The sequence below is a fragment of the Doryrhamphus excisus genome, chromosome 5 (assembly GCF_030265055.1).
Source record: "Doryrhamphus excisus isolate RoL2022-K1 chromosome 5, RoL_Dexc_1.0, whole genome shotgun sequence".
NCBI lineage: Eukaryota > Metazoa > Chordata > Actinopteri > Syngnathiformes > Syngnathidae > Doryrhamphus > Doryrhamphus excisus.
Window position 1 is genome coordinate 770,797 of NC_080470.1, and position 22,093 is coordinate 792,889.

The window sequence follows — 22,093 nt, forward strand, 5'->3', positions numbered from 1 at the left end:
AACCACTCAACCGCCGTGCAGCCGTATGAGTTCATATTATGTCTAATATGTCTTATGTTCTCTTATTATACAAACTATATTGGGTAATACAAGCGGAAAGGTGACTATAGGGGTGTTATTTCATGTCTAGAGGGCTCTAATAATGTTAACAAATGTGTATTTAAACGATTTTAAACAGGTTTTATGCACTGTAACTACATAAATGTTCTATTTATAAGTAAATAATACTACTGTGACGTCTATATGTCTGCAGTACATATGCAGCCCTGTACTTAGTATAGTACAGGGTTTAGTGGTAATGGTAATGGTAATGGTTTAATTTCATTAATTACAATTGAATGCATCCCATAATCAGTTCCCAGTTCCACATGTCCAAAAGGAGTAGGAAGAAGCAAAGGTTATTAAATCCTACCCCTCCATCTGGTACTTTTACAATCACTAACTCTTACATTTGTTCACTTCCTGCTTTCTTAATATAGTTCAAGTTGTTTTTTTTTTAAAATTATTTTTAATTTTTTTTTTGTCAAATCAGTTCCCAGTTCCACATGTCCAAAAGGAGTAGGAAGAAGCAAAGCTTATTAAATCCTACCCCTCCATCTGGTACTCTGGTGACATTTGTTCACTTCCTGCTTTCCTAATATAGTTGAAGTTTTAAATTAAATTAAATTAAATGTGTAAAATATATAATCTGCCCCCCAGTCCAAATTAATTATTTAAATTAAATTAAATTAAATTAAATTAAATTAAATTAAATTAAATTAAATTAAATTAAATTAAATTAAATTAAATTAAATTAAATTAAATTAAATTAAATTAAATTAAATTAAATTAAATACCGAAGTACTCGGTGATATGAGCATCCAATGCCATAATGTGTACCATAGTAAGTGTCAATATAGTGATATATATAGCACATCAAATTTTTTTTTTTCAAAAAAATAGTCATTTTACATAACATGTGTCATAGTAGTTATGTTGTTTTGAATTAATTGTTTATAAACACAAAGGGTGGGCCAAGAACAAAAACAGCAGCGATATTATGATTGCTATTATTACTTACACATTCAAAATAATGAGATTGAAACGCATTCCGTTGTGGTTCTCGTCAAGCAATATTAAGGGAAAACAACCTCGTAACAAACTGTACGTTATCTAAGAAGTTGCCTAACACAAATCTTTGCTTTAACAGAGGAGATATTGGACACATGATGTTATCACGCATGTCTTTGCATGGAGGACAAGCGTCGTACTCATTGCTCTGATGTCTTATGATGTCTTATCACTTGGAAGAGGAAAAAGGTTTGAAAGGAAGGTCATCCTTGTTATCGGAGGTCAGACCATAATAGTCAGGCATCACCTTGGCCCGGAAAAAACCAAGCCACGGCGCACATAATACACTGTACACCAGGGGTCTCAAACTCAGTTTACTTGGGGGCCACTGGAGCTCGGGTCTGGGTGAGACTGGGCCGCATCAAAAAAAAAATAATAATAAAAATAAACAAAAAACAACTAAAAAAAATAACTAACTAAAAAAATAAATAAATAAAAAACAAAAATGAACAAAAAACGACTAAAAACAACTAACTATCTAAAACTAACTGAAAAAAACCCAAAAAAAAACAAACAAAAAAAACCCCAAAAAACAAAAAAAAACCCCAAAAAACTAAACTAAAACTAAATAAGAAATCTAACAAAAAACAAACAAAAAACAAACAAAAACCAAATAAACAACAACAACTAAAAAACTCAGGTTTTAAAAAACAAAAAATGCATTCATTAAAAACAAAAAAATTAATGGTCGCTATGACGGCCCGCCTGAAAAGCATCTTTGTGTGACGGGGTCCACATCGCCATCACGTTGCCATGACATGTTTTCATTTTAACTTTAGAATGGAATTTTCTTGGAATTTCCACACGGACTTTGTTAGCATTTTCCGCATTTGATCATAAGAGAAAAACATGGTGTTTGCATGATGAATGTCACATGGGGAAATATGCTGGGAATACTTTTTTTTAATAATATCATTCAAAAAAACTAACTAACTAAAACTGACTAAAAAAAACAACAACAAAAAAACAAAATGAACAAAAAACAAAAAAAAACTAACTAACCAAAACTAACTATAAAAAAACAAACAAACAAAAAACCAAACAAAAAACCAAAATAAACAAAAAACAACTAAAGAAAACTAACTAACTAAAACTAACTAAAAAAAAACAAAAAAACGAACAAAATATGGAAATATGCTGGGAATACTTTTTTGAATAATATCATTCAAAAAAACTAACTAAAACTGACTAAAAAAAACAACAAAAAAACAAAATAAACAAAAAACAAACAAAAACTAACTAACTAAAACTAACTAAAAAAACCAAAAAAACAAATAAAAAACCCAAAAAACAAACAAAAAACCCAAAAAACAAAATAAACAAAAAACAAATAAAAAAACTAAAAAAAACTAAAAAACAAAACAAAAAAACAAAAAAAACAAAATAAACAAAAAACAACTAAAAAAACAAACTAACCAAAACGAACTAAAAAAAACAAACAAACAAAAAAACAAACAAAAAACCCCAAAAAACCAAAATAAACAAAAAACAACTAACTAAAACTAACGAAAAAAAAACAAAAAAACAAACAATAACAAAATAAACAAAAACAACTAAAAAAACTAACTAAAAAAACAAAACAAACAAACAAAAACCCACCTCTTTCATCTGTTTTTAATGTCTAACTTTTCATATCCCCCCCCCGCTTTTACTCATGTTTTAACTGTGTACTAACCAATGAATGTTGTATTTTAACATATCTTTTACTCTGTTTACTTGCTTTTATTCAACTCCATTCTTCTGTAAAGTATCTTTGAGTATTTGGAAAAGCGCTACACAAATAAAATGTATTATTATTATTAGTATTATTATACTTGTACTGAAAATGATTCATTCAATTGTATACTTAATATTAAAAATGTCTCATCTCCTCTGTGTTTTACCAAGGACACGATGATGATGATGATGATGATGATGATGATGTCTGTGCTGGGATATTACATAACAGCAGACAGCAGATTCCCCGGCAATTGGAATGCCGATTGGAATTGTTTAACAGAAACGAATCCATTTAAAGCGGAATTCATGCGGTCTTGCTTACGTCCTGAATGAATATCAACATCTTAACTTGTCTTGGTGGCGTTTACGCTACTGATGATAAGGCGTCCATGACAGTTTTATGTAAGGATGTTTGCAAAAGACCCCTCATATTTTTGAACCAGATGCTACAGTAAAAAACAAAAAAAACAAAGATGGTGTCCCAATCTTTATGGGGGCAAAACGGCGATTGCATCCCCAAGGATTGACCCGCAGCTCCAGTGGGGGTCAAAACAAAATAAACAAAAAACAACCAAAAAACTAACTAACTAAAACTAACTAAAACTAACTAAAAAAACAACAACAAAAAAAATAAACAAAAAACAACAAAAAAACTAACTAACTAAAACTAACTAAAAAAACAACAAAAAAATAAACAAAAAACAACAAAAAAAAACTAACTAACTAAAATTAACTAAAAAAACAAATAAAAAACCAAAAAAACAAAATATTCAAAAAACAACAAAAAAACTAACTAACTAAAACTAACTAAAAAAAACAAAACAAAAAAAACAACAAAAAAACTAACTAAAACTAACTAAAAAAACAACAACAAAAAATAAACAAAAAACAACAAAAAAACTAACTAACTAAAATTAACTAAAAAAACAAATAAAAAAACAAAAAAACAAAATAAACAAAAAACAACAAAAAAACTAACTAACTAAAACTAACTAAAAAAATAAAAAAACAAAAAAAACAAAACAAAAAAAACAAAACAAAAAAAACAACAAAAAAACTAACTAAAACTAACTAAAAAAACAACAACAAAAAATAAACAAAAAACAACAAAAAAAACTAACTAACTAAAATTAACTAAAAAAACCAAAAAACAAAATAAACAAAAAACAACAAAAAAAAACTAACTAACTAAAACTAACTAAAAAAACTAACAATAAAATTAACAAAAAACAACAAAAAACTAACTAACTAAAACTAACTAAAAAAATAAAAAAAAACAAAAAAAACAAACAAAAAAAACAACAGAAAAACTAACTAAAACTAACTAAAAAAACAACAACAAAAATAAACAAAAAACAACAAAAAAAACTAACTAACTAAAATTAACTAAAAAAACCAAAAAACAAAACAAAAAAAACAAAGATGGTGTCCCAATCTTCATGGGGGCAAAACGGCGATTGCATCCCCAAGGATTGACCCCCAGCCCCAGTGTGTCCGTCACTGAAGCCAGAGAAGGTAGGCAGGCAGCTGTGCTCCCTAAGCGAAGATATCATCTTACCTCGTGTTCTACAACGCTCGTTTATTGTTACTTGGCAGCCATTTTTAAAGGTAATCGGGGTCTCTTGTACACTTTTAGACAAACTACAGATTCTAACTACAATCCTGATTGTGGTTTCATTTTGTTATGTTTGTAAAGAAAGTGGAATTGAATGAGTTTGGGGCCTCGAGGGGCTCAGGTGGAACACAAAAATGCAAACACCCACTCGGGTGGCGTCGGGTTTCTGCATGGAAGCTCACGTTACGGGTCTTCTCTCATGACTAATTCATCCAAAGCTTTGGGTGGTTGGGCAACTAAATAACGGCAAGGTCAGTGTCCATCTTAGCCGTTAGCCGTAGCACCACCAGGGCTCTCCGGGAGCAGATGCAGAACAGGGAGGCAATGAGCCCTCAGGACTCCAAGGCACCGGGGGCAGAGGCCATGGAGGGACACAAGGCCCGGAGTCACAATCGGGGGTCTATGGAGCCCACGGCGCCCCCGCTTCCTCCTCCTTCACCGCCACCGACGGGGCCGCCGGAATACCCGCCGAGGCCCCGGCTGGTTTTCCACACTCAGCTGGCGCACGGAAGCCCGACGGGACGAATCCACGGATTCACAAATGTCAAGGAGCTGTACGCCAAGATCGCCGAGGTTTTCAACATCTCTCCCTCAGAGGTAATCAACTTAGCATATTGTTGGAAAATTGCAAAAATATTGAAAATGGCAAAGTAAGTCAAAATGCTAAATAAAAATAGCACAAATGTATACTAAAATAAGTCGTGGAGTAAAAATTAAAAAAAAAAAGTAAAAATGCACAAAAAATAATATTGTGAAAATGTCAAATAAAGTGATTAAAAATGCAAAATAAAATAGCAAAAATTAAGAATAAAATAAATAGTAGAAATGTAAAACAAAGTAAAAATGCACAATAAAGTAGTAAAATTGCAAAATAAAATGGTGAAAATATCAAATAAAGTGAGTAAAAATGCAAAAAAGCAAAAAATAAGAATAAAATAAGTAGCAGAAATGTAAAATAAAGTAAAAATGTCAAATAAAGTAGTAAAAATGCAAAATAAAATAGTGAAAATGTCAAATAAAGTTAGTAAAAATGCAAAACAAAAATAGCAAAAATGTAGAATAAGTAGTAGAAATGTAAAATGAAGTAAAAATGCACAATAAAGTAGTAAAATTGCAAAAGAAAATTGTGAAAATGTCAAATAAAGTAAAGATGCAAATAAAAATACCAAAAATTAAGAATAAAATAAGTAGTAGAAATGTAAAATAAAGTAAACATGCATGAGAAAGTAGTAAAATTGCAAAATAAAATGGTGAAAATGTCAAATGAAGTGAGTAAAAATGAAAAAAAATAGCAAAAAATAAGAATAAAATAAGTAGTAGAAATGTAAAACAAAGTAAAAATGCATGAGAAAGTAGTAAAATTGCAAAATAAAATAGTGAAAATGTCAAATAAAGTGAGTAAAAATGCAAAATGAAAATAGCAAAAATTTAGAATAAAATAAGTAGTAGAAATGTAAAATAAAGTAAAAATGTCAAATACAGTGAGTAAAAATGCAAAATAAAAATAGCAAAAATGTAGAATAAGTAGTAGAAATTTAAAATAAAGTAAAAATGCATGAGAAAGTAGTAAAATTGCAAAATAAAATAGTGAAAATGTCAAATAAAGTAAGTAAAAATGAAAAAATAAAAATAGCAAAAATGTAGAATAAGTAGTAGAAATTTAGAATAAAGTAAAAATGTACAATAAAGTAGTAAAACTGTGAAAATGTCAAGTAAAGTAAGTAAAAATGCAAAATAAAAATAGCAAAAATTAAGAATAAAATAAGTAGTAGAAATGTAAAATAAAGTAAAGATGCACAATAAAGTAGTAAAATTGCAAAATAAAATGGTGAAAATATCAAATAAAGTGAGTAAAAATGCAAAAAAAAGCAAAAAATAAGAATAAAATAAGTAGTAGAAATGTAAAATAAAGTAAAAATGCATGAGAAAGTAGTAAAATTGCAAAATAAAATGGTGAAAATGTCAAATAAAGTAAGTAAAAATGCAAAACAAAAATAACAAAAATGTATAATAAGTAGTAGAAATGTAAAATAAAGTAAAGATGCACAATAAAGTAGTAAAATTGCAAAATAAAATAGTGAAAATGTCAAATAAAGTGAGTAAGAATGCAAAAAATAGCAAAAAATAAGAATAAAATAAGTAGTAGATATGTAAAATAAAGTAAAAATGCATGAGAAAGTAGTAAAATTGCAAAATAAAATAGTGAAAATGTCAAATAAAGTAAGTAAAAATGCAAAACAAAAATAACAAAAATGTATAATAAGTAGTAGAAATGTAAAATAAAGTAAAGATGCACAATAAAGTAGTAAAATTGCAAAATAAAATGGTGAAAATGTCAAATAAAGTAAGTAAAAATGCAAAACAAAAATAACAAAAATGTATAATAAGTAGTAGAAATGTAAAATAAAGTAAAAATGCATGAGAAAGTAGTAAAATTGCAAAATAAAATAGTGAAAATGTCAAATAAAGTAAGTAAAAATGCAAAACAAAAATAACAAAAATGTATAATAAGTAGTAGAAATGTAAAATAAAGTAAAAATGCATGAGAAAGTAGTAAAATTGCAAAATAAAATAGTGAAAATGTCAAATAAAGTGAGTAAAAATGCAAAACAAAAATAACAAAAATGTAGAATAAGTAGTAGAAATTTAGAATAAAGTAAAATTGTACAATAAAGTAGTAAAATTGTGAAAAGGTCAAATAAAGTAAGTAAAAATGCAAAATAAAAATAGCAAAAATTAAGAATAAAATAAGTAGTAAAAATGTAAAATTAAGTAAAAATGCACAATAAAGTAGTAAAATTGCAAAATAATATTGTGAAAATGTCAAATAAAGTGAGTAAAAATGCAAAATAAAAATAGCAAAAATTAAGAATAAAATAAGTAGTAGAAATGTCAAATAAAGTAGTAAAATTGCAAAATAAAATAGTGAAATAAAAGTAAAAATGCATGAGAAAGTAGTAAAATTGCAAAATAAAAATAGCAAAAATTAAGAATAAAATAAGTAGTAGAAATGTAAAATAAAGTAAAAATGCATGAGAAAGAATTAAAGTAAAAATGCACAAAAAAATAAAATAGTGAAAATGTCAAATAAAGTAAAAAAAAATGCAAAATAAAAATAGCAAAAATGTAGAATAAGTAGTAGAAATGTAAAATGAAGTAAAAATGCACAGTAAAGTAGTAAAATTGCAAAATAAAATAGTGAAAATGTCAAATAAAGTGAGTAAGAATGCAAAAAATAGCAAAAAATAAGAATAAAATAAGTAGTAGAAATGTAAAATAAAGTAAAAATGCACAATAAAGTAGTAAAATTGCAAAATAAAATAGTGAAAATGTCAAATAAAGTAAGTAAAAATGCAAAACAAAAATAACAAAAATGTATAATAAGTAGTAGAAATGTAAAATAAAGTAAAGATGCACAATAAAGTAGTAAAATTGCAAAATAAAATGGTGAAAATGTCAAATAAAGTGAGTAAGAATGCAAAAAATAGCAAAAAATAAGAATAAAATAAGTAGTAGAAATGTAAAATAAAGTAAAAATGTACAATAAAGTAGTAAAATTGCAAAATAAAATGGTGAAAATGTCAAATATCACAATTATTGAGCAAAACTTATTTGTGGAGATCCAAAGCCACGATACGTAACAAATATCCTAACGTACGAATGGATTTGAACGTGACAAACGATTCATAACGATGAGTAAAAACAAGCGAGTCCTTTTCACGTGTGAACAAAACAGCAGCTGGCTTTGCAAGGACGACCTTGAACTGTAGTCAGGGTCTGGTATCGCTGAGAACGATATCAAAGCGGCACAACATCAGGCCAGATAACGTCACGCCGTGGTTATCTTACGTTTCTTTTATGGCTGATGAATTGATGGCGTTATTTAATCGGGGTTTTCACATACTTAATAATTAGGGATGGAATTGGGAGGAATACACTTTGGGAAACTCGCAACTGAATCCCAGATGGAAACAAACTTTACTTCAAGAAAAACTCTCTAATACGGAAAAAAAAGTTAGGACAATAGTAACAAGAACTCCTTAAATTAGCTGAAATTTGCATGAATATTCAAATGTACATTTAGAGTATGGTTACTTACAGGCAAAATTATGTGACACATTTGTAGATTAAATAAAACGCAAATAAAGTAAAAAACAAAAAAGTGTTTTTATTTTCGAAAACAACATATAATACCATTTTGTTTCATTATGTTATTAATCCCACAGCACATATAAGACAAACAACCATTCACACTCACATTCATACCTATGGACAATTTGGAGTGGCTAATTAACCTAGCATGTTTTTGGAATGTGGGAGGAAACCGGAGTACCCGGAGAAAACCCACGCATGCACGGGGAGAACATGCAAACTTCATATAGAAATGGCCGAGGGTGGAATCGAACTCGCTGTGAGGTCTACACGCTAACCACTCGACCAATAATTATTAATTTTTAATTAAAAAAAGGTATACACAGCAATACAGAGGCACATACGTACTAAATATGCCTAACATGATTAGAGCCCTCCATACATAAAATAACACCCCTATAGTCACTTTTACACTCCTATTACCCAATATAGTAGTAAAATAACAATATAATACTACATATATACTCCTGTTTGGATTGTTTCCTGTATTTTAAGTAAAAAAGAAAATCCTCTCCAGTTGAAAAATTTAAAAAATTACATAATTTTTCCCGCACGGGTGGTGCTGGAGCCTATCCCAGACGGGGTCCACCCTGGACTGGTGGCCAGCCAATCCCAGGGCACATATAGACAAACAACCATTCACACTCACATTCATACCTACGGACAATTTGGAGTCGCTAATTAGCATGTTTAGCATGTTAGCAAACTAGCATGTTTTTGGAATGTGGGAGGAAACCGGAGTACGCGGAGAAAACCCACGCATGCACGGGGAGAACATGCAAACTTCATATAGAAATGCCCGAGGGTGGAATCGAACTCGGGTCTCCTCGCTGTGAGGTCTACACGCTAACCACTCGACCAATAATTATTAATTTTTAATTAAAAAAAGGTATACGCAGTGATACAGAGGCACATACGTACTAAATATGCTTTTTTTTTAACATGATTAGAGCCCTCCATACATAAAATAACACCCCTATAGTCACTTTTACACTCCTATTAGCCAATATAGTAGTAAAATAACAATATAATACTACATATATACTCCTGTTTGGATTGTTTACTGTATTTTAAGTAAAAAAGAAAATCCTCTCCAGTTGAAAAATTTAAAAATTTACATAATTTTTCCCAAACGGGTGGTGCTGGAGCCTATCCCAGACGGGGTACACCCTGAACTGGTGGCCAGCCAATCACAGGGCACATATAGACAAACAACCATTCACACTCACATTCATACCTATGGACAATTTGGAGTCGCTAATTAGCATGTTTAGCATGTTAGCAAACTAGCATGTTTTTGGAATGTGGGAGGAAACCGGAGTACCCGGAGAAAACCCACGCATGCACGGGGAGAACATGCAAACTTCATATAGAAATGGCCGAGGGTGGAATCGAACTCGGGTCTCCTCGCTGTGAGGTCTACACGCTAACCACTCGACCAATAATTATTAATTTTTAATTAAAAAAAGGTATACACAGCGATACAGAGGCACATACGTACTAAATATGCTTTTTTAACATGATTAGAGCCCTCCATACATAAAATAACACCCCTATAGTCACTTTTACAATCCTATTACCCAATATAGTAGTAAAATAACAATATAATACTACATATATACTCCTGTTTGGATTGGTTCCTGTATATTTTAAGTAAAAAAGAAAATCCTCTCCAGTTGAAAAATTTAAAAATTTACATAATTTTTCCCAAACGGGTGGTGCTGGAGCCTATCCCAGACGGGGTACACCCTGGACTGGTGGCCAGCCAATCCCAGGGCACATATAGACAAACAACCATTCACACTCACATTCATACCTATGGACAATTTGGAGTCGCCAATTAGCATGTTTAGCATGTTAGCAAACTAGCATGTTTTTGGAATGTGGGAGGAAACCGGAGTACCCGGAGAAATCCCACGCATGCACGGGGAGAACATGCAAACTTCATATAGAAATGCCCGAGGGTGGAATCGAACTCGGGTCTCCTCGCTGTGAGGTCAGCACGCTAACCACTCGACCAATAATTATTAATTTTTAATTAAAAAAAGGTATACACAGCGATACAGAGGCACATACGTACTAAATATGCTTTTTTTAAACATGATTAGAGCCCTCCATACATAAAATAACACCCCTATAGTCACTTTTACACTCCTATTACCCAATATAGTAGTAAAATAACAATATAATACTACATATATACTCCTGTTTAGATTGTTTACTGTATTTTAAGTAAAAAACAAAATCCTCTCCAGTTGAAAAATTTTAAAAATTACATAATTTTTCCCGCACGGGTGGTGCTGGAGGCTATCCCAGACGGGGTCCACCCTGGACTGGTGGCCAGCCAATCCCAGGGCACATATAGACAAACAACCATTCACACTCACATTCATACCTACGGACAATTTGGAGTCGCCAATTAGCATGTTTAGCATGTTTAGCATGTTAGCAAACTAGCATGTTTTTGGAATGTGGGAGGAAACCGGAGTACCGGGAGAAAACCCACGCATGCACGGGGAGAACATGCAAACTCCACACAGAGATGGCCGAGGGTGGAATCGAACCCGTGTCTCCTAGCTGTGAGGTCTGCGCGCTAACCACTCAAAACACAAAATTGCATTATATGAAAAAAATGTCATTATATCTACTTTTAAAAAATAAAAACTTTTTTGTTTCTTAACTTTATTTGTGTTTTATTTAACCTACAAATGTATCATATGATTTGGCCTGACCAAGTACTACTACTATAATACAGTACTAATACAGTACTAATACAGTACTAATAGAGTACAGCAGCTTAGCAGTCCATCTATTTGATTTTGCTGCCCTCTGCTGTTCAATCAGGATACAGCATGACTTTAGCACATGAAAGAACTCGTGCATTTGGGTGAATTTCCCTTCCCGCTGCCCAGATTCTCTTCTGCACCCTCAACTCCCACAAAGTGGACATGCAGAAGCTACTGGGGGGTCAGATCGGACTGGAGGACTTCATCTTTGCTCACGTCCGAGGCGAGACGAAGGAGGTGGAGGTGACCAAGACGGAGGACGCGTTGGGCCTCACCATCACGGACAACGGAGCTGGCTACGCATTCATTAAGGTCAGGGGTCACACACTCAATTTACCTGGGGGCCACTGGAGCTAGGGTCTGGGTGAGGCTGGGCCGCATCAGGTAAAAAAATAAAAAATATATATATATATATATATATATATATTAAAAAAATAAAAAAACAATAAAATTATTACAAAATATTTTTTATGCATTATTAAATAATCAAATTAATTGTTTAATGTTAATTTTTATTTTTAAAAAACAAATGAAACAAGTGAAACAAATTAACAAATTAATTTTTACTTATTTTACTTTACTTATTTTTTTTTATTTTACTTATTTTACTTTTTTATTTTTACTTATTAAATTATTAAATAAATGTTGAATGTTAATTTTTATTTTTTGACACAAAATAAGATGGAAAAATAAACAAGCAAATCAAAAAACAAATGAACAAATGACTTTTTATTTATTATTAAATAATTAAATAAATGTTTGTTAATTTTTATTTTTTGACACAAAATAAGATGAAAAAATAAATAAGCAAATCAAAAAACTAACAAATAATTTTTATTTATTATTAAATTATTAAATAAATGTTTAATGCAAATTTTTATTTTTCGCCACAAAATAAGATGGAAAAATAAATAAGCAAATCAAAAAAATAAATGAAACAAGTGAAACAAATTAATTTTTATTTATTATTAAATTATTAAATAAATGTTAAATGTTAATTTTTATTTTTTGACACAAAATAAGATGGAAAAATGAATAAGCAAATCAAAAAACAAATGAACAAATTAATTTTTATTTATTATTAAATTATTAAATAAATGTGTAATGTTAATTTTTATTTTTTGACACAAAATAAGATGGGAAAAATAAATAAGCAAATCAAAAAACAAATTAAACAAATTAATTTTTATTTATTATTAAATTATTAAATAAATGTTTAATGTAATTTTTTATTTTTTGACACAAAATAAGATGGAAAAATAAATAAGCAAATCAAAAAACAAATGAACAAATTATTTTTTAGTTATTAAATTATTAAATAAATGTTTAATGTTAATTTTAATTTTTTTTCGACACAAAATAAGATGGGAAAATAAATAAGCAAATGAAAAAACAAATGAACAAATTAATTTTTACTTATTATTAAATTATTAAATAAATGTTTAATGTTTTGTTTTTCAACACAAAATAAGATGGAAAAATAAATAAGCAAATCAAAAAAACAAATGAAACAAATGAACAAATTATTTTTTTATTTATTATTAAATTATTAAATAAATGTCTAATGTTAATTTTTATTTTCGACACAAAATAATAAGATGGAAAAATAAATAAGCAAATCAAACAACAAATGAACAAATTAGTTTTGTTTATTATTAAATTATTAAATAAATGTTTAATGTTATTTTTTATTTTTCGACACAAAATAATAAGATGGAAAAATAAATAAGCAAATCAAAAAACAACCTAAACAAGTGAAACAAATTAATTAGTATTTATTATTAAATTATTAAATAAATGTTAATTTTTATTTTTTGACACAAAATAAGATGGAAAAATAAATAAGCAAATCAAAAAACAAATGAAACAAATGAAACTTTCATATCAAGGCGGGGGCCTCAAACTAGCGACCCCTGATTAAAGTGAATGACGACACCGAACCAGGAAAAAAAACCCCATGTAAGTGATTCCCAAATGATTCCCAAGTGTGTGGTGTTTCCCCCAGCGGATAAAGGAAGGCAGCACCATGGACCAACTGAAGAGCGTTTGCGTGGGCGATCACATCGAGGCCATCAACGAGCAAAGCATTGTGGGATGTCGACATTATGAAGTAGCCAAGATGCTGAAAGAGCAACCAAGAGGCGTTCCCTTCACCCTCAGGCTGGTCGGACCCAAGAGGGCTTTTGGTGAGACTCAACTCTGTCATGAATCTCAGGGTTCAAATCCCAAAACTGTTAAACTGAGACGGACCACATTTGGAATCTGGGATGTTTTCCAGGTCTTGCAAAGTTAAGCGTCATCGTTCTGGCATTCCTTTCATTTCCTTTCTGACCGCAACTGTTCCATCCGGCATTCCTGTCTTCTATTTCATCATCCCATCAGGAACAGGAAGTGGCTGCCATTAGCTTTTTACCGCCAACTCAAGACGACATTTAGATTCAAGTGATGATGATGATGACTTAGATTAGACGAGTGGTTAGCTAAGAGACCCGAGTTCAATTCCACCAATTCCTCAGCCATCTCTTCGGGTACTCCGGTTTCCTCCCACATTCCAAAAACATGCTAGGTTAATTAGCGACTATAAATGTGAGTGTGAATGGTTGTTTGTCTATATGTGCCCTGTGATTGGCTGGCCACCAGTCCAGGGTGTACCCCGCCTCTCTAACCCGAAGACAGCTGGGATAGGCTCCAGCACCCCCACAACAGTATCACTCAGATACTGTGAACATCCAGCAGCAACACAACATTTTGGCATGACTACTATTTGGATGAAAAATAGCAGCACAGCGGCCGGGAGGTTAGCACACAGGCTTCACAGCTTGGAGACCCGACCCGAGTTCAATTCCATCCTCGGCCATCTCTGTGTGGATCTGTGCCGGGTACTCCGGTTTCCTCCCACATTCCAAAAACATGCTAGGCTAATTAGCCACTCCAAATTGTCCATAGGTATGAATGTGAGTGTGAATGGTTGTTTGTCTATATGTGCCCTGTGATTGGCTGGCTGGCCACCAGTCCAGGGTGTACCCCGCCTCTCTAACCCGAAGACAGCTGGGATAGGCTCCAGCACCCCCACAACAGTATCACTCTGATACTGTGAACATCCAGCAGCAACACAACATTTTGGCATGACTACTATTTTGATGAAAAATATACTGAACCAGGGCTGCACAGTGGATGGGTGGTTAGCGCACAGGCTTCACAGCTAGGAGACCCGAGTTCAATTCCACCCTCGGCCATCTCTGTGTGGAGTTTGCATGTTCTCCCCGTGCATGCGTGGGATTTCTCCGGGTACTCCGGTTTCCTCCCACATTCCAAAAACATGCTAGTTTGCTAAACATGCTAAACATGCTAATTGGCGACTGGTTGTTTGTCTATAGTATGTGCCCTGTGATTGGCTGGCCACCAGTCCAGGGTGTACCCCGCCTCTCTCTCGGCCAAAGACAGCTGGGATAGGCTCCAGCACCCCCACAACAGTATCACTCGGATACTGTGAACATCCAGCAGCAACACAACATTTTGGCATGACTACTATTTTGATGAAAAATATACTGAACCTGCACAGCGGCTGGGTGGTTAGCACACAGGCTTCCTGAAGACAGCTGGGATAGGCTCCAGCACCCCCGCGACCCTTGTAAGGATAAGCGGTAGAAAATGAATAAATGAATGAATGAACTTAGGTTAGATGAGAAGTATGTTGTAAATAAGTTTATGATGCTAATTGCTAACCCTCAGCAGCCATAGAAGAGCCTAAACAGGAAGTGAGTATGCAGGAAGTGACCTTTGTCCATAAATCAACGTATTTAGAAACTATGACAAGTATAAATATTTAGTTAATTGCAGGCAACAGATATCATCTGCGAGGCGGCAAAACAGGAAGTGAGGCTGTGCCTCAGCGACACTTTCATGTCAGACCCACGGTATTCCACGGTATTCCACGGTATTCCAGTCATGCGCATCCAAATATAGAAACATACAAAATAAAAGATATGACTCCAGAACGGACGTTAGCGTACAGCATAAAAATAAAGTTCCGTGTTTGTAAGGACACACTTTGATGTAACGGCTAGCTTGGCGAGCTAATCCCGGCCATAAAAACACAACAACTTGACCCTTCCAACATTTGCTTTCAGGCGTCTGCCTCCCTTTTCCTCGTTCCCGTAAACGCTCTCATCAAACGGCGAAAGGGTTTTTATTATTTATCGCACTTCATCAACACACACGAGAAAATAAACAAACGACTTCGCTTTGTTTTTACAACGGAAACTTCATCCATCGTTCTAATTCTTGGAGAACAAGAGAACAATGGGACTCGAGTACCACACCAGATATCTCACATGGAGTTACCACACGACATAGTTCTTCACTTATGTAGCACACGTTTATTCCGACCAGTACATCAACCTTTTCTGTTCCAGCAGCCGAGGCTAAAAGTTCGACTCCCGTCATTTGGGAGGAACTGGAACCCACGTTCTAACGTCAGCAGGACAAACGGACTCAAACTTGGAGCACTAAAAAGTTCCTGAGAACTTTGGCGGCTTGCCATCGTGTGATGGTCTTTTGAGTTGAACCGATATCTTATAGGCTGCACGGTGGGCGAGTGGTTAGTGCGCAGGCCTCACAGCTAGGAGACTTGAGTTCAATCCCACCCTCGGCCATCTCTGTGTGGAGTTTGCATGTTCGTGGGTTTTCTCCGGGGACAAAAACATGCTAGGTTAATTAGCCACTCCAAATTGTCCATAGGTATGAATGTGAGTGTGAATGGTTGTTTGTCTATATGTGCCCTGTGATTGGCTGGCTGGCGACCAGTCCAGGGTGTACCCCGCCTCTCTCACTCCAAGACAGCTGGGATAGGCTCCAGCACCCCCACAACAGTATCACTCGGATACTGTGAACATCCAGCAGCAACACAACATTTTGGCATGACTACTATTTTGATGAAAAATATACTGAACCAGGGCTGCACAGTGGACGGGTGGTTAGCACACAGGCTTCACAGCTAGGAGACCCGAGTTCAATTCCACCCTCGGCCATCCCATCTTTTCGGGTACTCCGGTTTCCTCCCACATTCCAAAAACATGCTAGGTTAATTAGCCACTCCAAATTGTCCATAGGTATGAATGTGAGTGTGAATGGTTGTTTGTCTATATGTGCCCTGTGATTGGCTGGCTGGCCACCAGTCCAGGGTGGACCCCGCCTCTCGCCCCAAGACAGCTGGGATAGGCTCCAACACCCCCCACGACCCACGTGAGGATAAGCGGTAGAAAATGAATGAATGAAATTATGGAAATAAAGTCTTAATTACGAGGGAAAAAATTACGAGAAAAACGTTGAACTTAAAAACTTAGAAACTAAAATAAAAACAGCTTTCATTTATGGGAATAAAGTGAAAATATTAAGAAGATAATGTCAATAATCTCATTTTAGTTGCAATAATGTAGTTGCGACTTGAAATATTAAATAAAAATCAAAATATAATGAGAAATAAAAAAATACTTTTTGAAAAATTACGTTGGGAGAAAAGTTACAATATTATGAGAATTATGTCAAAAAATTATGGGAATAAAGTGCGAATTAGGAGCTGGGATAGGCTCCAGCACCCCCTGCCGTGACCCTCGTGAGGATAAGCGGTAGAAAATGAATGAATGAAATTATGGAAATAAAGTCTTAATTACGAGGAAAACAATTACGAGAAAAACATTGAACTTAAAAACTTAGAAACTAAAATAAAAACAGCTTTCATTTATGGGAATAAAGTGAAAATATTGAGAGGATAATGTCAATAATAATCTAATTTTAGTCGCATAGACTTGAAATATTAAATAAAAGTCAAAATATAATGAGAAACAAATAAAAAAAAATTACTTTTTGAAAAATTAAGTTGGGAGAAAAGTTACAATATTATGAGAATTATGTCAAAAAATTATGTGAATAAAGTCAGAATAAATTACAAGCTGGGATAGGCTCCAGCACCCCCTGCCGCGACCCTCGTGAGGATACGCGCTACAAAATAAATGGATGAAATTATGGGAATAAAGTCCTAATTCCGGTTTCCTCCCACATTCCAAAAACATGCTAGGTTAATTAGCCACTCCAAATTGTCCATAGGTATGAATGTGAGTGTGAATGGTTGTTTGCCTACTGAAGATGAGCTGAATAACGTCCCATGACCCCCCTCATTGTTATCATCATACATTCCTATTGGTTTGTGTGTTGAATTGAGTTTATTTACCAGATGTTTCTCCTTAGCAGGTTGCAGATGTTTTTTTTTTTTTTTCCTAAATAGTTTTCCTTGGAAGACACCGTTTTGTCATTGTGTAAAAATGCAGTGAAAAATGCAGTGAGGGTAACAAACTGTGTCTGGTGTAAAAGTCTCAACTTTGATGAAATGAAAGTGAAAGTAAACGATTGTGTGTTTAGACATGATCGGAATGAGGACCAAAGCACCCAAGTCTAACGAGGGCAAGATGGTCAATGGAAGGGAGACTTTACGTCTCCGCTCCAAGGGTTCCGCTACCGTTCAGGAAGTGGTAAGTTGGCAGAATAATGGCCACTTCAATTTCTGACCCCCCCCCCCCCCCCACATAATGGAGATAACATTGACTTATTGTTCACTGATTTCCTGGAGGCTTTCCATGACATAAGTTGTCTTAAACAAGCAGTAGTACTTACTTAGTATTAGGTATGTAGTATTGCATTTGATGGAGCTTTAAATTGCCTACAATTACCAATTGTATGATTTCCCGAGTTTGAACAGTATATTCAGATATTTGTTGTAACAATTAGGGCTGTCAAATGATTATACTTTATCAAATTAATCGGTTTTGTAATTATTAATCATTATTAATCACCATTTGCCACTACATGTGAAATACGCCACTCTTTGTTCTAATAATTAGGGCTCTCAAATGATTATATTTTTGTTATCAAATTAATCGGTTTTCTAATTATTAATCATTATTAATCACCATTTGCCACTACATGTGAAATATGACACATTTTTTTGTAATAATTAGGGCTGTCAAATGATAACATTTTTGTTATGAAATTAATCGGTTTTCTGATTATTAATCATTATTAATCACCATTAATCACCATTTGCCACTACATGTGAAATATGACACATTTTTTTGTAATAATTAGGGCTGTCAAATGATAACATTTTTGTTATGAAATTAATCCGTTTTCTGATTATTAATCATTATTAATCACCATTTGCCACTACATTTAGATTCAGATTAAATCCAAAGGCACTGCTTAGTTACCATCGTCCATATATATATATATATATATATATATATATATATATATATATATATATATATATATATATATATATATATATATATATATATATATATATACTTATATACTTATATAATTGTTTTTCCAGCAGAATGAGTTTGAGGAACAGGCCACCATGAAAGTGGACGACCTGCTGGAGAGCTACATGGGCATCCGTGATTTAGAGCTAGGTAAGACCACTGGGTCAGAGGTCACTGATGCTACCTCGGCCGCAGTCGCCATTTGGTGTCTGATGGGCTCGAGTTCTCGTGCTCGCACACCAAAACCGCCCAAATCAGGTCTTTATGATCTGGCTTTGCGTCCTGGGGTCCAGTCATCCTACAGTCGTCAACGACTTACGCTTCCAGGATCTTAATTAAATATTCCATTCCAGGGATGGGCTGAGGCCGCTAATTGGATTTGTGGGAACTTCCTTTGTTTAAATGTCATAAAAGGCTGACAAGATGCAGTGTCTTCTTCGTGATAATTATGCAAGAGCTTTAATTAGGGCGACCAAACATCCTGGTTTCCCAGGACAAATCCTGTTTTCGCATCCCGTCCTGGCACATCCTGTTTTTTTTTTTCCTTGAAGAAAGTGATTGTTTTCCATTTGTGCAGCAATAGAGCACTTTGCTTCATGCGACGTAATCCCTTAGACGCAACCACATGGGTGGTTTTTTTTAAATTAGTCTCGCCAAAAAGCCACAAAACAGGTCATCTGCTGACATTTACGCAGTAAAATTGGGTTATAATTTACAAGTTCTTGCAAGTTTGTAGGGTACAATTTCCCTGAAAATATTGGTTACATTCCAATGTTACAATTCACAGAACATACTAACTCCTTATTTGTAAAATGACAAATACTTCAACTTGCTGATATAGTTCATCTTCAAACAGCTAAAATAATGCATAAGGCTAAAAATAAGCAATTAGCTAAAAATGTCATCCAATACTTCTCTACAAGAGAGGAGAAATATGATCTCAGGGAAGAAGTACATTTGAAACACTTCTATGCTAGGGCTACGTTATGCTAGCCATAGCATTTCAGTATGTGGAATCAAACTTTTCTCCGGGTACTCCGGTTTCCTCCCACATTCCAAAAACATGCTAGGTTAATTAGCCACTCCAAATTGTCCATAGGTATGAATGTGAGTGTGAATGGTTGTTTGTCTATATGTGCCCTGTGATTGGCTGGCTGGCCACCAGTCCAGGGTGGACCCCGCCTCTCGCCCGAAGACAGCTGGGATAGGCTCCAGAACCCCCCGCAACCCCCGTGAGGAAAAAGCGGTAGAAAATGAATGAATGAAGTTTAAAAAAAAACTTAAACTATATTAGGAAAGCAGGAAGTGAACAAATGTAACAGTAAAATAAATGACTAAAATAAAAGAAAAAAGAAAACAAATTTTTACAAACATTTTATAAAATAAAGTAAAAAAAAAAACGTAAACTATATTAGGAAAGCAGGAAGTGAACAAATGTAACAGTAAAATAAATGAATAAAAGAAAAAAAATAAAAAATAATAATTTTACAAAGATTTTATAAAATAAAGTAAAAAAAAACTTAAACTATATTAGGAAAGCAGGAAGTGAACAAATGTAACAGTAAAATAAATGAATAAAATAAAAGGAAAAAATAAAAGAAAAAAACTAATTTTACAAACATTTTATAAAATAAAGTAAAAAAACTTAAACTATATTAGGAAAGCAGGAAGTGAACAAATGTAACAGTAAAATAAATGAATAAAATAAAAGAAAAAAAAGAAAAAATAAATACAAAAAAAAATAAATACAAGAAAAAAATAAAAACATTTTTACAAACATTTTATAAAATAAAGTAAAAAAAAACTATATTTTGAAAGCAGGAAGTGAACAAATGTAACAGTTAGTGATCAAATGAAATTAAACCATAACTTGAACCAGTCATGATGTGCTATATATATCACTATATTGACACTTACTATGGTACACATTATGGCATTGGATGCTCATATCACCGAGTACTTTGGTACGTGACAAAAAATTAAAAAAAATAAATAAAACTAAAAAAATAAAAATTAATCAAAAAAATTATATTAGGAAAGCAGGAAGTGAACAAATGTAAGAGTTACTGATTGTAAAAGTACCAGATGGACGGGTAGCATTTAATAAGCTTTGCTTCTTCCTACTCCTTTTGGACATGTGGAACTGGGAACTGATTATGGGATGCACTCAATTGGAATCTGATGCATGTTCAAATGAAATTAAACCATTAGCATTAGCATTACCATTACCATTACCAAAAGTTAGGAAGTATTTGATGGCAGGTTACCAAGTGGTTCTTTCCTTGGAATGTGTCTGTTTATATAAAATATTTCCTAGTATCACAATTTTCTATCCATAAACAAACGGTAAATGTATTGAAATTGTAAAGAGTTACTCACAAGGTTCATCGATGCGGCGTCATCCATCTCTTTTTTTTTACATGAACCAAATCAAACATCGACGCGTGTTGTCCCGTCTTCTGTGCAGCGACCACCATCGTGGAGGCGGGCAAAGACAAGAAGAACCCCGATGACTTTGCGGAGGCCCTGGACTCGGTTCTGGGGGACTTCGCTTTTCCCGACGTCTTCTTATTCGATGTCTGGGGAGTAATCGGGGATGTGAAAAACGGCAGAATGTAGATTTTTTTTTTATGGAGACCTCGGAGCCGTGCTCTCTTGGCACATCCAATTAGAAGACGGCATTGGAGCCTTCTCTTTTCTTACATGAATGTTGCATTCATTCATTCATTCATTCATTCATTCATTCATGTTTAATGCTAGCATACATTTAACATTTATGCCAGAATCACTTCCTTCGAAAAACATAGCAGGAACTGAAATTGTATCATCATGTCTGACTGGTTTACATGATCAATAATTCATTATTATGAGGAGCGCTACAACCTTCCTGAATTATATCATTTGTATAATTCTATGTATATGTATACTTTCAACTATGTGTAATTAAATGTTACATTGAAATATGACATAATATTCATTTGCCAGGCATTGTATGTAACTGCATATTGCTCTTTAGGTGTTCATGATTTATTCATTATATGAATTTTTGTTATATTTCTTTTATGTAAAAACAACATTTTGTACATGTCACAGAGACACTTTTATTTTTTGGATAATCAATCATTTATGAAAGTCAAACAAATTTGGACTCAAACTTTAACAAAGTCCTCTGCCGGCACTTTATTGGGCACAATGTTGGCTGCCCCAGGTTGGAGTCGCGTGTGGTTTAATTTAAACAATTTCATTTGTTTACAGAGTGGTTCTCGTTGCTGAGAACATCTGGAGAAGATTGGTAAAGATTCTTCATCTGTACCGAGCCGGAAATGACTGAGTATTAGGGACAAAAAAAAACAAACAAACAAACAAAAAAAAAAAAAATATATATATAT

General features: G+C 33.2%; 1 protein-coding gene across 1 annotated transcript; it reads left to right on the forward strand.

Moving 5' to 3' along the window:
* The first annotated feature begins 4,747 nt into the window (after positions 1-4,747).
* Positions 4,748-21,572, forward strand: gipc3 (GIPC PDZ domain containing family, member 3). Its single transcript, XM_058074056.1, has 6 exons — positions 4,748-5,041; positions 11,509-11,694; positions 13,388-13,568; positions 17,800-17,909; positions 18,773-18,854; positions 21,172-21,572. Exons 1-6 carry the CDS (start codon positions 4,751-4,753, stop codon positions 21,321-21,323), a joined length of 1,002 nt encoding a protein of 333 aa, XP_057930039.1. The 5' UTR covers positions 4,748-4,750; the 3' UTR covers positions 21,324-21,572.
* Positions 21,573-22,093: the final 521 nt, after the last annotated feature.

Excerpts from the sequence above, each read along its gene's own strand:
- gipc3 (XM_058074056.1), top strand. The coding sequence starts at position 4,751 with ATGCAGAACAGGGAGGCAATGAGCCCTCAGGACTCCAAGGCACCGGGG. Across the intron at positions 5,042-11,508 it reads TCAACATCTCTCCCTCAGAG|ATTCTCTTCTGCACCCTCAA; the intron begins GTAATCAACTTA and ends CCCGCTGCCCAG. Across the intron at positions 17,910-18,772 it reads CCGCTACCGTTCAGGAAGTG|CAGAATGAGTTTGAGGAACA; the intron begins GTAAGTTGGCAG and ends TTGTTTTTCCAG.